Consider the following 16,394-nt stretch of genomic DNA (forward strand, 5'->3'; position numbering starts at 1 on the left):
TTACTGCAGCATTCAACTTTGTGTTCTTTCTTCCAGTAGAGTTCAAACTTTCACCTGAGCCTTGTGTTGAGCCAGTCTAATATCACAAATGTATTTTCTTATATTTTGAAAATAGAAAGCCAAAGTTCCAGCTCATGGGACCCTATTTCTTCTTTTGTTCCTTATTTATATGTGCCCTCGCTGCCCTGAATTACACGCATGATGTTTATCAATTGAAACAATAATTTTGCAAGTCAGAAACAAAAACACACAAAACAGTAAAGTAACATTTAGTTTTGAGTGAAACCGCTCAATGAAGGTCATCTCTCGTCTTGCACAATATACGTCACCGACATGTTAGTGCTGTAATGCTAAGCTAATGTTCATTGCTTGCTTGCTACCAGCTAGGGAACTTAACTATTTTCCACGCACAGATGTATCTCACCTGGCGCGTTAAATCCGACGTCTCCTGGTCCTTTCATCACATCATCTACACATGGAAGCTCTTTGACGTTAGCTTCAGTCACATACTTGACTTTTGGGTTTGTAGTCTTTCTAATTACATATTTTCACAGTTTTATACTTCAACAGTTTGAGAAACTTTCTTGACTTGCAAAAATATCTTCAGTGTAATTCAGGGCACATTCAAACGGGACCAAAAATCTTTTTTCTTGCACCAGTTGTGATTGTGATTAATTTTGATAGTTATTTGAGAGTTATTTATTTTTTAAGATACCTTTTGATGCATCTTTCCCCATCGCTCCCTGTATGTATATGATACCAAAATACTCAATTATTGCATGTTTAAAGTGGCCTTAAATAAATGCTTACAAAGATCCATCTAGCATATTTAAATACTTATATTTAAAAAACTTGTCCAAGAAAACAAGAGCACGCTGACATAGCCACCACCCCACCGCCTTCTATTTATATGTGTTGTCTTTGCTTGTTGTGGTGTTGTTGTGTTGCTTTATCTTGGGGTGTGTTCAGTGTTATACTAGAGCAACACAATGGAAATTCCTTTCAGGCTTTATTGTGTTTTCATCCTCTGTGAGTGCTATGTTACATGTGTTTTTTAAATCGTCAAATAAAATCATTCATTCATAGCAGCACCGACATGAGTCACTGAACGGATCATTCGTATGGAATGTTTTTCTTAAGCGTACTGTCGAGTTACGTGAGAGGCTGAGATGAGACACACTGAGGTAAACAATGTCGTAATTACGCAATGTGTCTTTCTGCTGACGCTGTAGGATGGCTGAGACATTAGACACAGCTAGAGGTGATGATGAAGAACAAGTGATGATGATTCCCAGAGGAGAAGCTGCTGTCACCAAAGTGCAAATTGCGTTTCACACACACACAGTATATATACCATTATAAAACGTGTAGCTCAAATCAAGCAATCTGATTGGTTCATAGTAGTGATATAATGAGCGTATACAACAGGTGTGACGTCGCATTCCTTCGCATAGATTCGTATCACTTCGCGACAAACAGGGTTCGAGTTATAAGCTGAGCTTCGTGGGGGTCTCACGCCCCATTTACACCTGGTATTAAAACGCGATCTGATGCAGATCAGATTTTACAGAGAGAGAGAGAGGGACACACACACACACACACACACACACACACACACACACACACACACACACACACACACACACACACACACACACACACACACAGCAGTCCACTACTCGCTCCAGATGTCTGCGATATTGCAGTTTAAGTTTCAGTAGCCTGTTCAAAAGACTATTGCTCAAGGAGAGACCCAATTCAGCCCTTTATAGTAGGTATAATAGCCTATTAAAGGCACCGGTACACAGTAGCAAGCATATTATGGCCAAGTTCAAGTTACCAAATTCAATGTACTGACACTGGACAGTTTTTAGTGGCTGTACGACAAAGGGCAACGTGCAAATAAATATAAATAAATAGTTCTTATAATTCTAACCATTGATGTATCTTGCTTAGCAGCCGTCATGCGCTATGTAGCCTACCGGTAGCCTGGCGGGACTACTTTTTGTATTCATAAAGAAATGTCTGTTGATGAAATAAAGTCAAATTGTAGTGCGTCTGTTAGCCTACTTTCTTTTTGCCATACTTGGTGACCGTCGGGGCGAACAACGCCCCCTTAACTGTGATATAATAAGCATATACCACGGCCTGTCGTGAGCTATTGCTTGATTAGCTATCTGTGTACAGAATCACATCACCCCAGGGTAATGAGAGTTTACTTATCAGCTGTGTTGATGGAAAATCTCTGGTCTCTACGGTCAGATTTTATTTAGCATTCTGAACAACATATTGAACATCTGCAGCACTAATATTGTTTTAGTTAATAGGCGACAAAAACGACAATGTTTTTCTAACCCTCAAAAATGATTTTGACAATTGAAAATAAGATCCAAGTTGATTAAAGCTTTGATGCAATGAAGACAAGTTCAGGTACTTACTGCTACTAAGGATCATCATTTTTGGTATTTAAGCTGAGTTATGTAAAAGCAGTACAGTAAGTCTTTAAACACACACATTAGTCAATAGTTTAAGCCTTTAATCAGCTAGATAATAATTAAATATATTTATATTTTTGGGCATGCAGCGAGCCGTCCTTTAACGACGAGTGGTAATGATTCTGAATGTGTTGGAACAACCAGCGAGGAGACTGAACCTTTCGTTTGTCTTGCTGGTCAAAACACGTGAATAAATAACTTCCAACTCCACAGGAACAAATGCTCACGGACTTATCAACACGATGGATTATTTTTAACGTTATTTACAAATTAACTCACTCCTCTCCCTCTTGACGCCTCCCCGCCTGATCCCGTTGTATTTTCGTTGTCCCCGCAGTCAGATTCCTCGGTTTTGTATTCCCTGTTGTCAAACCGGCCTCCATCAGATTCTGTATTCAGTCACAACAGGACGGTCATCACTGGGGGGGGGCTAGCTGCACGGCTAACTGAGCTAACTAGCTAAAGGCTGCTGCAGTAAGCGGTTAAGTGCCCGCGACGTCCACTTTATTGGAGAAAATGTCCGTGTTGCAACTGTTCCCTTTCGTCCTGGCCCTAACAACTCCTGCATGGAGTTTGAGGTTGTTTTCTTTCTGCAACTAACTGATCAATGAAAACTTGGTCGACTAAGACTCTTCTCAACGGTTTGGTCGACTATCAAGCGGCAGCCCTACTGCAGAAATCAGGGTCCTCTGGTAGCAAGGACAGCTTGGGAAATGTTTCCACTCAGTAAAGATTAAAAGAAAAATGAAAAACAGTGCTGAATGTTTAAATGTGCTGTCACTGTCTCTTCCGATGTTGAGACAACTCTCGAGATCTTTACTGGTGGTCAGCCTACACACCCACACACTAAACCAGCTAACAAAAACAACAACTCGAACAACAATCCTTGTTTGCACACGGTGCACTTTGCTGTGTAGCGTCTACCCATCTATCTCCCTGTGCTGTGCTGTGCATTTGCATCTGCTGCATTAAAATTCACTTCCAAGCCATTGTGGTAATAATTCTCCAGCACTTCTTCAGCCGCCAGCTCATTGAATTAACCGTCAACACACTCTGGAGCCAGGAGAGTTTTTAAATCACATTTTGGATCGTCTGGCCTCCTTTGCTGCCAACAAAACAATACACAAGATTAATTGTGTCTGTCTTTTTTTTTTGTTGTGTGGGCGTGAGCTGCTCTGCTCTCCGCCGCCTGTTTGAGTGTACGGTCGGTGGCAGAATTCAGCTTTACTTTCTGCCTACGTGATGCACCAGACGACCACTCATAGAGATCCATTAATTGCATTATCTTTGTATTGTTTGTGTGCTTTTGTGAGAGAGGGGCCCCTCAGCTGGGAGCTTGGTTTCAGCCCTGTGAGGGGACACGCGACAGATTGTAGAGGTACATCTTACATTAAAGTGTGGTGCGGCTCTCCGCGGGACGTGACACAAGATTAATGTCGGCCCAAATGTGATGCAGCAGGAGCTCGGGCACAGAGGGAAGCCGGGAGGAAGAGAGAATGAGAAAAGGAGAAGAAGCGTTGTGAAATCCTAGTTTCACTTCCCTCCCAGTCTTGAGGAAGAGAACATGTACAGTACATTGTTTGTTTGGGCGTTTCTAGTTTTTGTTGGGTGGGTTAAATGATGTTTGCATATTTTATCCTTAATAACTTTTAAATCAATCTGTCATAAACACTTTTGTCTTTGAGAGGGAAGTTGGATCACAAACTGAATTCCTCCCTGCTGAGCACTTTGTTCAGTGACATTATTAGATATAATCTAATAATCACAATCTTGGTTTAGTTGAAAACCTTGTGGTTTATTTCACTCCTGTGCCTTAGATGTTTTATAATTTTTACCATTATTTTATTATGTTTTTGGCAGCACTTTATTGTAAATAAAAAGGTAGGTTATCGTCATCTTTGACCTTGAGGAAGACCTGGGTGCAGTCAGTATGTTTGTCCTGTTTTTAAAGGAGTTTTAATGCACTTTACCAGTGCAGTAAGTAGGTCTGGCCGATATGACCATATAATAATATCAGGGTATTTCTGCATTATTGATATTCTTGACGTTATGAGAAAATACAGGAAAATATTTAGGTTTACAACTCACTCATTTCTGGCTCTCCTCGTGCTCATCCGGCTGCTGCTGCTTGAGGTGGTGAAATGTGTTTGTTGTACTGTCCCCTTTTGTAGTTACAGTCTCGTTGCACTTCTTACATATTACTGTGTTTGTTGTACATCTGATCGTCTGTAACCAAACCACTTCCACACTGCTGAAGTTGCTCCACTTTTCACCCTGGTAGCAAGGCCACTTTAATTTTCAGGCACGCTTGTTATTGCAGCGTGTGCAACGGTCGTTTTATAGGATTTTTTTTTTTTATCATATTAAGAAATTAAACCGTTATATTGTGAATGATATAATATGGCAAGCCCTTAGCAGTAATTGGCCATCAAAAAAAGGAGCTCTTCTTGTATGGAGAGAACTGACCTGTGGGTTTGAAAGTAAGTCTAGAGTGTTAAAAGAACATTTTTGTCACTAGGCAATTTAGTAACCGCAACTAAGGACGAGGCTTAGTGCATGGCCAATTACCAGCTTAATGGACTACAACAGTAGCTCTTCAAGATCTCAGAGAACAGAGCACCGTAGTGTCACTTTACTGGTTGACACAAGCAGCAAGTCCTTTTATTGCTGAAGTTAAGATTCACTGAATTGTTTGATCCGTGTTATGACACAGTGTCTCACAAGGGCTGCTGTATCTGGAGAGCTAAACAAGGAAGAAGAACAGGATCAGGCCTTTATATAGCCGATAGAAATCCATTACAAATGACCTTAATTGGTGCCAATTCTGTGGATTAGCCTGGACGTCCTGAGTAGATGTTACTCTGCTGTGGAAATGAAACACCCTCCTGTCCTGTCCTCAAGTCGCCCTGCGAACACTAACCTTATCAGACCTTTGGGGGTTTGTGTTGTAGACTTTGATGTGTGCTTGTTCTGTCCTCCTCTGACGGTCTGGCAGTGCATATTGATAGCAAAAGCCTTGTAAAGCTGACTGTGCGAGTCTGTTCGGGGACAGCTGCAGTATATCACAAACCAGCGGACCTCATAGCTGTCTTGCATGTTCGCACATTAAATTTTCACTCTGAAGAAGAGGCTCAAAGCAGCGGTTTGTTTGGAATCACTCCCTCAGCAGGTTGCTGTGTGTCTGCCACCTGCTGGTTAAATACAGAGCTGCAGGGGACCCACAGAATGTGACTTCAGATGTATTCCGTGTGCTGCAGCGCTCAGCACGTATTAAACATGGAGCTGCTTTACCCCAAGCTGTCAATCAACGATAAAGCAATGAAGCACAACAATCGGCCTTTGTGTTGGACAGTACGCGTTACTGTAATATTATTACTTTTCCCAGTAACTAGTAGTAGCAAAAAGCTTTCAACCGCAAACAATTCTACATCTGATTTATTGAAGCGTCACGCCGCACAGCGACGTGAAACTTACAGAAAGAAACTCCGGCAGCTGCTGTCACTGATGCTTGGACTCGTCGGGAGAGAGCGGCGTTAACGTAACGTTTCGTAAAAATACCGAATACTGCTCTTTATAAATAGGCTACATGTGCAGAAAAACAGCTGTTCAAAAGTCGGGATTTACTTGCTTTATTTTTTTATTTCAGCCGGTGGCGTTAAGGAACGTTATGTTTTGAACACACTCCATGCTGCTGTTATGAATATGATATTGGTTAAAAAGTCAGGAGAGACTGCTTTGTTTGGGGTGAAGGGGGGTGGTAGTGAAAGCAGCGTTTCCCCTACATTGATTTATTTGTGTAGCACCTTGTGCAGCGCTCCCTCTCTGTCATGAACACCGCTGCACAAACCTGTCCAAAGTTAGAATATAGCTGTGTTGTCGACAAAATATAGTAACGTAACGAGTACCGTAACTAGTTACTTTTTATCTCCCAGTACAGTAAGTAATAAAAGAGTAGAGTAATAAGTAAATAGTAATATATTACAATTTCTGAGTATCTTCCCCAACACTGGTGTTGGACAGGAGAAATACCTTCTTTGCTCTGCTCACATGTTGAGATGACAAACTTATGTTGTGATTAATATTCATGGATAAAGCCGCTGTTACTGACTCCACTAACATGATCAATATTGCTTGTGTTCTGATTCCTGATCCCTGGCAACAGCAGCCATTGTTTACCCTGAATATGTCTGTTGGAGGTTTAATTTTTATCCAGACTGCAGTAAAAGTTTGACCGCTCTCCATCTTAATAATCTGCCTAAAACTGATCAATCTGCCGGAAAAGCTTCCAGTCATTCTTGACTAATATTGTGATAGTGATTTTAACCATATATAGTAATTTAATCTATAGGTGGATGCTTCCTATAGGGTTATTTTCATTATCGATTAGGGGTGTAACGGTACCGTTTCGGAACAAATGTGCACTGAATATCTGCGGAACATCTGTCTACACGCTGGATTTGATAATGCTGCACTGTAATCCATAGTTATTTATATTTATTATTATATTTTATTATGTGATATTGTTTTTGAGAATATTTTAATTAGTGGAGAACTTTGTAGTAGTTTGAGGCAGTATTTTATTTCTTCTTTATATATTTTATTATGTTCAATTTAAAAGTTTGCTTAAACAATTGTAAACTAATTTTGATGTTTACAAAATTTCATAATAAAGCAACCAGCAAATTATTGTAAGTATTTTTTCCCCTTAATGTACTGAAAATAAACCAAACCGTGACTTCAGAACCGAGGTACATACCGAACTCTGAATTTTGTGTACCGTTACACCCCTATTATCGTTTAATCTGTTGATTATTTTCTCGATTAATCGATTAGTTGTTACGTCCAGATAATTGTGAAAAATGTCGATCAGTGTTTCCCAAAACCCAAGATGATGTCCTCAGATGTCCTCTTTTGTCCACAACCCAAAGAGGTTCAGTTTTCTCTCTCAGAGGAGAAAAGAAACCTGAAAAGATTGATACTTGAGAATCAGAGAATTTAAAAATTTATCAAAATAGATTCAGATTAATTTAATTTTTGACAATTAACCGATTTAATTGTTGCGGCTCTAACGTCCTGTAGCTGCTGCTTGGTAAAAATATCATGTTGTTTTCTGTGGAAGCTTTAAATATTAGATTTTAATAAAGAAAATTGTAGAGTGTTGTGTTTTGTAACTAGTATTCTGAAAATATAGCACTGTAGTTAATATCAGTTGTATTGTCTGTGTTTCTGAACCCAGATATCTGGTTTTCTCGGGCTTTGGAAACAGGAAAGGTATCTCGTGTTGTATAAGGTCCGTCCTCGCACTCACTGTTATTGAGTAGGACTTACGGCTCTCTGGCCAAATTGGATTTTTACATGATGTCCTTTTCAAACTCATGAAGTGACTTGATTTGTCATTTATTTAATTTGCTGGATTACAGCTGGGGTTGGCGAACGTTGGCGAACTACAAAGTTACGGTTGGATTGTGAAAGTATCCAAACGAAAAAATCCTACCTGCCTAACCTGCAGAACCTTTACTCCAAAACACACGGTCACGCACAAGTGCACGGGCAGAGAGAGCGTGCAGGTAGACGGGTAGGCATGCTCATTACAGTCCTGCGACAGATACCAGATTTTCATTTCATTTGATTTATTGATTGCTCTGGAGAATTTAGACGCAAAACAAACTGCCTACCCCAGCTTTAGGTAAAGCAGACATCTTGTATTCATTAAGAGTTTCTCAACTGATTTTACAGAACGTCTTTTGATCGCTGATAGAAGATTTTATCCATATTGCCCACTCCTGTCCTCACTCAATACTGGCCTTCATGACTAGAGCTGAAGTGAGAAGCTATCCTCTGATGCACTAAGCATGGGACTGTGATCGAGGAAGAAGCACATGTTACTTTCATAAGTTAATGTGATGCAGTTTGCTGACGGGCCTGTTGCACATCATTTACTCCAGCATGAGAAAGGAGATAAAGGTCGCACATGGTTGCACTGTGTGTGTGTGTGTGTGTGTTTATCAGTGTGTTTTAGTCATTTTCAGGGGGAGCGGCCGGTTCAGGTTTTACTGGCGGAGAGTTAACGGAAGCTTTCACTAAGGCTCTTTCATACGTGCAGCCATCTGGGAGCTGTGTGTTAACGTGGGCCGTCCAGATGTTCCTGGAAAAGTCTCGTCAAGGGCTGGTCCTCTCACAGGGGAGAGAGAGAGAGAGAGAGAGGAGGAAATGGGCCCAGCCAAGGCCTCGTTTCCATCGTAACAGCAGATGTTTCCAAAATCGTTGGAACCAGAACCCCACATGCAGACCTTCAGTGTATATATATGTGTGTGTGTGTGTGTGTGTGTGTGCTTGTTGGCTCTACTGTATTTTCCTTCCTGAGTGTCGAGGAAGTCCGACACACTGAATATAAATCAGACTCTGCGCTCGTTCTGCAGCTGTTTGGTGACATCGTTTTTGTGGCCGAAAAAGCCTCTTAGACTTGTAACTGCTCCTGTTGCATACTGACAAAAACAGGTGTGCGTTTTACAATTACAGTGTGTGTGTGTGTTTGTGTGTGTGTTTGTGGCCATGTGAGAAGGAGACGGGGTGTCAGCGAGTGGTTAGCGTTGTGTTTTATGACTTTATTTTGGCTCTCAGCCCGCTCTTTCACGGGGACCGCACGCCGTCTGACTGCAGGTCCTGCAGGTCCTGGGATTTTTCTGTTTTACTTGAAACCAGGTTTAGGATTTACAGTACGTTTTGTTTTATACAGCTTTAGCGGGGCTGATTCTTTTTATTTTTTTTAATTGTATTTGTCAGTAAAAGTTGTACAGTATTTAAATTTTAAATCTAAGGTACGTAACAAATTAAAGGGACACTCTGTACGTAGCTGAGAATTGAGTTGACACCATAAGTTGATCGATTAGTTGTCAACTATTAAATTAATCGCCAACTATTTTGATAATCCATTAATCGTTTCCAATTTCCAAATTCTCTGATTCCAGCTTCTCAAATGTTTTCTAGTTTTTTCCTCCTCTATGACCAAATAGATTTCTACCAAACAACTACTTGATTAATCCTGGAAATGATGGACAGATTAACTGATAATGAAAATAATCATTAGTTGCATCCCTAAGTGACAAACGTTCAATATGGCGACCTGTATGAAGGAAGACTTATAAGGTCACCTGAACAACATATCTGACCTTCTGCAAACTGTTGGACTTGATGAGTGATTATTTGTGAACTCTATGAGCAAAATATGACCTGACACAAAGTCTTAAGAGTCTTCTCGTTCTTTTCTCTCTCCATCCTCTTCATCTCTCCAGAAGGAGTTTGCGGCTCCCCCACCTCTCCTCTTCAGGAAGTTGAGTAACCCCGACCTGTCGCCTGCAGCAACCTCTGCTACGAAATCCAAACTGCACCGACAGCTGAGCCAGGATGAAAGCTGGGCCCGACGCAGCAGCATGGCCATGACCGGTAACACACACACACACACACACACGGCCGGGCGGGAAAATAACAGCTCTCATCATCTCTGCATAAATATTTATCAAATCAAGATGTCGTGACTCAGTTTTCATCTTTAAACGAACAAGTTGGAATTTTAAAATATTTTACAGCATGAGATGTAAATGTTATCCAGGCACGTTCCCACAGGACCAGTGAGTTCATCCTGTGGTTTGTGCTCACTTGTGTTCTTAATCCTGCACCAATCTGCCATGTTTATAATCTGTAATGTGAAAATTCCACCATCGTTTAACCACCAAACCGAGGTCAAGTGACTTGATAAATCCTACGGTAAACAGCTGCTCAGAATTTTATGGTTAGTTATAATAATGTTTTTTTACAAGGACTGTTTTGTTCTTTGTGTTTCTTTTGTCTTTTGTGTTCAGCTGCATTGTGATTGATTAATGTGAGCTGTAATTGACTTTGAACCAGTTTGAATCTCATCCAGTTATTCAGGAGGAGACCGGTCATATCTTAATCGGTTCTGACTGCGAATCACTGAACTCATTTCTGCTTCACAGGTAAGCAGTTACTGCCTCTGTCCAGCAGTCTGCATGCCGGGGTGAGTCAGCTGGCCTGGCAGGGGCCCTCTGGAGGGCCCGGGGCCACCGGGGGAATGCCTGCAGGAGGAGGGGAGGTGAACAACCTGGTCCGTATGAGGAGCCAAGTCTTGGGACAGTCTGCTCCGTCTCTCACCGGCCTGGTAAGTACACAAACAGAGACTGCAAAGCGTCTTATAATCTTCTATTTACTCTCAGGTTCAGACTTATTTTTCTTAAATTAAGAAAATGGCCTTTTCCTCACGGGCTGTGTGCCATTCTGTGTTTATGCCAAGAGTCCATTCATGGAAAAATTTGCTTATAGTTTCCAAATGTTAATGGACTATAACAAGCATTGTTCTGACCATGCTGGGTCATCACCAAGTAAATGGCTAACATTCAGAGCGGCACGATATTGATTGCATCGGGGGTGCATGCAGCAGTGGATAAGACGCATGCCTTTGGTGTGAGAGACTCTGGTGACTACACCTGTGTCTGAGCAGACACGCTCCAGAGGCGTGCGACCTCTGACATGTATAGCAATTGTAAGTCGCTTTGGATGAAAGCTAAATGATTAAATGTAATGTAATGCATCGTGGATAATGGAAACGGTCCTAGAAATCGCCCTACATGTGTCCCCTTCCGACTCGGACTTTACTACGCAGCAAAGTCTTTGGCTTTGGTTTTGTTAAAACAAAGTATTAAATGTAGTGAGACAGTGTGATGTTTGCAGACTCTCAGTGAGTCAGTCTGGCTCCATATGGATCCTGTCTGTTGGCCTGAAACTCTGCCAGCTGAATGCAGAGAAGGCAGACTGAGGGTGACTCAGTGTTTTAGAGCCACCAGCCACACACACACACACACAGGTTTGTTCCTCTATCCCTGTGGGGACATCTCTTTGACATAATGCATTCCCAAGCCTCTTACTGTAACCTAAACCATCACAACTACATGCCTAACCTTAACCCTTAGCCTACCCCTACGTTGACCTTATTGCAATCTGAACCCTAAAACCAAGTCTTAACCCTCGCTACCCGTGGGTACCTCAATTTTTGGCCCCATCGATTAGTGTCTATTCAGGTTCAAGTCCCCACGGGGTTATAAAAACATGAAACACGCACATGCAAACGAGCACTTTACAGCCGTAGAAACCGTTGAAAGGAGGAAATGGAGCAGACATGATGGCGTGTGGTGTGTGCAGTGTGTACTTTTGTGTATGTGTGTACATTTGCTTGCATGTGAGTGTAACGGCTCTAGATGCAGCACAGTGCAGTGCTGCTAAACCAAGACGACTGAAGTCTCGATGAATGCTGCTGTGCAGTGTGTGTGCTGCTTTGTGTGTAGGCTCTACTGACCCCTGCTGGTTGTAGAGAGGATTACTTGCGTCCTGCAGTGAGAGTTGACCTTTCCAGGTTCAGTCACACTCATATTAAACCGAACAATGAATTTTTTCAAGCTTCCCATGTATTACTTCTGTCTTTCTCTGAATAGGTATTTATAGAGTAGATTCAAGTTGCAGTCTGTAGCTGTTTGTAGGGGTTGCAACCAATAAATGTTAAGCTCTTTTTTGCTACCAACAAACATTAAAAAGTCAAAAGGTTTTCAGTTAATGGTGAAATACAGGGAGAAAATCAAGTCGTTCCTCACAGGCTGATTTTTTTCTCTAAATGACTTAAATGAAGGAATTTAGTTGTGTAGTGTATATATATTTTTTTTTCTAGTATGTTGACTAATCACTTAAGCATTAAATCTGCTCACCTGTTCGCCTACAGTGCTTCAGTCAGTTCAGCTCTAATGAGGAATGTTGATAAAGAATTCATAATTAGCAGCTGTTGTCATCACCAAAAGAATGATAGGAATCCTAATGGGAATAAGAAAAATAAAAATCAATCTCAGTCTTTTCCTTGTTTTTCATTTTTTGACACTAATAAGATTAAAGCTGCAACTAATGGTCGATTAAATGATTAGTTGTCAACTATTAAATTAATTGCCTAAGTGTCTGTTTTTTTTCAAAGAAGAAAATTCTCAAATTTCAGCTTCTTAAAATGTGACTCTTTTCTGGCTTCTTTGCTCCTCTATAAATATATTTGGCGTGTGGAGAAAGTAAGTAATTTGAGGACGCCATCTTGGGCTTTGGGAAACACTGACATATTTCTGGACATAACAACTAATTGATTAATCAAGAAAATAAATGACAGATTAATTTAATAATAAATCATTATTTGCAGCCCAAACTAATGTCTATGTCTAGTCAAATTTATTCTTATACCCCAGGATAGGGCTGGACGATATGGCCAAAATATCGTTATTTCTTTCGAGTTTAAAGGCTGATTTTTGCTCCTGAGTTAAAGTTGAAGAAACCAGATGGTTAATCGTGGTTTAAACTTTTCAACACTTGATTCAAAACAGTGGATCACTTCACAAATCTGAGGTAGAACATTCAAAACAATTATGATAAAATCTTTTATCACAATTGCTTTGAGGAAAATTAAGTAAAAGCTTTTTTCAGTCCTTTTTCCTCAACAAATAAACATCTTAATAAAAAAATAAGTTTGTGTATGATTCAAGTGAATTCAATAATTCAACATTTATCGAATTTGTTATATTGTTGTTGAAAAGAAATGCTATTTTGATAATTATTGTTTTGTTGTCCAGCCCTACCCCAGGACCACTGACACTTTCCTCCATGCATTCATATACAGATATCTGTACAGATGAATGAAAACCAGTGCAAATACCAGCAAAAGAAATCTCTCCTAGAACAATTTATAGTACGACTCTTATGCCATGTGATGTCAACCTGAAAATCCTGAAAATCCCAATATATGATCTCCCTAGCTAAGAAATGTAGTATGCCGTAAGGCTGTAAATAAACCCAATCGGATGAAGCAGACGGAGCAAAGCTAAATAATAATAATAACTTTATTTATATAGAACTTATTAAACAAAAGCACAAAGTGCTTTACAAAAGATAAACACAGGGTATACCAACACCACTATAAAGATAAAAATACATGAGGACAACGCAAGACACGAAATACAAATGAAAACGAAATGGAAATCACAAGTAAGTTAAACAGATTGACTATAAACATAAATGAATAGCAAATTTATATGACAATCAGGATACACCTTCCGATAAAAGTGCGTTTTTAAAAGAGATTGGAGGAAGTCTGAACTTCAAGACACATACTGTACATATCATATACAGTACACAGGTTACAGGGGAATTAAATTGTATTTCTTAAGTGCTGTGGTATGCACAATAAAGAAACGAACAAAAGGTTTAAAACGGGTATCAAATAAAACAAGTAATCTGCAAAAGTTGAGACAGGACTGTGGCCCCTTTTTTAAACACAAACTGTCGTGGAAAGTCTCCAGCAGATGGCGTTAGTGTTCAAAGTTATCTGTTGTGTACTGTAGCAACTGTGTGAACAATGTCCTCTTGTTCAGCTCATAAACTCTTAAAATACAGAATGAGTTACATGTGAAGCAGATCTCAGCAGACTCTGCACATAATGTCAGTAAAAACTGTGCCAGGGATAAAAATACGTCTTTTTCAGTGTGTCTGTGGTTGGTCTGATTGAAGGACCACCATCTGCGGTGAGCTGGAAAATGAATTGTGTCTGTCGTTTGTTTTGGCTCGTTTGAATGACTTCATAATTAGCCTTTTCTTCACTCTGCGAGAGGGATTGGTCGATGCAGCCAGCAGGAAACTGCAGCCTGGATTTAAAACGGAAAATGTGACCTGCAGCGTTGTTTTAGTTGAGCGAGTAATCGCAGGTTATTATATTTCTCAAGGGAAAGTTTATTAATGTTTTCCTTTTTCTTGGCAGACGCTCTTCTGTCCTGTACACGGTTTCTCTCTGTCTCTCTGAGCCGGGTTTCTTAGTAAACCGTGGTTCTTGCACATCATATTTCAGCCCAGTGACGTTCCTCAGGGTCACGGCTGTCAGAGTTTTGATATTGCTGGGCTTAAAGCTCCATCTCGTGGTTTGAATTGCCTTGCATTAGGATTTACGAAGGACACCTGAGCCCTTCTGGCTCACTTATTATGTTTTTCACCCATCTCTTTTCTACTCTTCGGCTTTTCTTCTTAACTTTTGTGTTTAATGAAACACAATATTGTACTTTGTTGAGGTCAGTTTTTTGCAGGGCTATTTTGGCATTTTAAACTCAATTGTTTCTCTGTTTGTCTTGCTGTTTAGAGAACTTTTTTCCTGCTTGCTTTCTTTGTTAGATTATATCCATCCATGTATAGAGTATATAATGTATATTTATTTATTTAACCCATATTTAACTAGGTGAGACCCATTGATATCAGTGATTTCTTTTACAAGGGTGACGTGGCCGAGACGGTAGCTTAAAAAAGGTTAAAGACGAGAACATATAACAGCGAGAAACATATAAGATGAACATTTACACACTGAATAATTAAAATACCTTTTAAAATGTTATATACAGTGACAAGTACCAACCAAGTCATTCACCCTAGTACTTTAAAATTCATTTATCTTAGTTTGATTTCTTATATATTTTTGATGTTTCAATTAAAATCCACAATGTGTTGAAATATTTTTAAGGAAGAAAGGCACATGTAAGAAACACATACAGTGCATCCTTTTCCACATTTTGTTATGTTACAGCCTTATTCCGAGATGGATAAAATTCAGTATAATTCTACAGACAATACCTCGTAATGACAATGTGAAAGAAGTTTGTTTGAAATCTTTGCAAATGGATTAAAAATGAAAAACAAAAAAGCACATGTACAAAAGTATTAACAGCCTTTGCTCTGACACTCAAAATTGAGATTGTGCATCCTGTTTTCACTGTAACGTCTTTCACGTTGGCATTATGGGGCGTTGTTTGTAGAATTTTGAGGAAAATAATTAATTTAATCCATTTTGGAATAAGGCTGTACTATAACAAAATGTGGAAAAAGTAAAGCGCAGCGAATACTTTACAGATGCAGTGTATCTCCAACTGTAACAGTACTGTTACTAAACAACAGCAGCCATCATCGCCTTGGTCATCATCATCTCATGCAACATAATTTCTGAGCATAATGCAGGTTTTTTTGGGGGGAGTTTTCCCTTATCCAAATGGAGGGAGGATGGAGTGTGAGGTATGTTTTGTAAAGCCCTCTGAGGCAGATAAAACTGACTTGAATTTTACTGGGGACAATAATAGCCAATATACTTTACTTACATGCTGCTAAACAGTAAATGTTTTTATGTTGCCTGGTTCCATTTGAAATGTATTATAGAAATCTCTTTAGTGCAGCTGCAGAAAGAGGATTAGTGTTTAAGACTCTGTGTGGTGGATTAAAAAGTGTGCAGTGACACCCAGGGTGTTTATGGACAGAAAATGTCCTCCCTCAGGGTCTCTCTGTGTTTGTGTTACTAGCACCTGTGTTGTTAATGTGTGTGTGTTTATTAAGTGAAATGAATGTGTGCGTTGAAACATTTGTGGACGTCCAGATGGTGTTTACCCCTTGACTAATGGACGAGGGCCCTGCTCATTCCTGCGTCCTCTCCCTCTGACACATTTTTATTTAAGTGCATGTGTATGTGTTCCCAGGCTTTAATAACCAAGTACCTTGCCTGGTAACCCCTGCAAGTGCCAGGTGGTGTGTGCGTGTGTTTCCAATAAAACTGCCCTGAGTGCTCAGCACCTGGACATAGTATTTGATTGTCCTTTTTGTCCAGAGTGTCTTTGAAAGCTCAATTCTGCTTCTTTCGCAAAGCGGCTTCATTCACTGAAGAGGTGAAACTTTGCAATAACACACAATCAGATTAGCATATAATTAGCATTTGTTTTGGAGGGGAAAATAAAAGGGGAATACAGGGCCGGGGATGAAAGTGGAGCGCTGCCGTGTTGTTGC

The 16,394-nt window shown here is 40.1% G+C and overlaps 1 protein-coding gene across 9 annotated transcripts in view; it reads left to right on the plus strand.

Annotated features, from left to right (window-relative positions):
* Positions 1–16,394, plus strand: part of mast2 (microtubule associated serine/threonine kinase 2) — a 208,362-nt gene that overhangs the window by 26,707 nt on the left and 165,261 nt on the right. For 8 of the 9 annotated variants that reach the window (XM_046048968.1, XM_046048973.1, XM_046048975.1 and 5 more), the window contains exons 3-4: positions 9,788–9,938; positions 10,490–10,671. In XM_046048968.1, coding sequence (XP_045904924.1) covers positions 9,788–9,938; positions 10,490–10,671 — 333 coding nt within the window. The remainder of the gene's footprint in view (positions 1–9,787; positions 9,939–10,489; positions 10,672–16,394) is intronic. The other variant, XM_046048974.1, reaches the window with a different exon arrangement.

Source organism: Micropterus dolomieu, linkage group LG05, assembly GCF_021292245.1.
Source record: "Micropterus dolomieu isolate WLL.071019.BEF.003 ecotype Adirondacks linkage group LG05, ASM2129224v1, whole genome shotgun sequence".
Taxonomy (NCBI): domain Eukaryota; kingdom Metazoa; phylum Chordata; class Actinopteri; order Centrarchiformes; family Centrarchidae; genus Micropterus; species Micropterus dolomieu.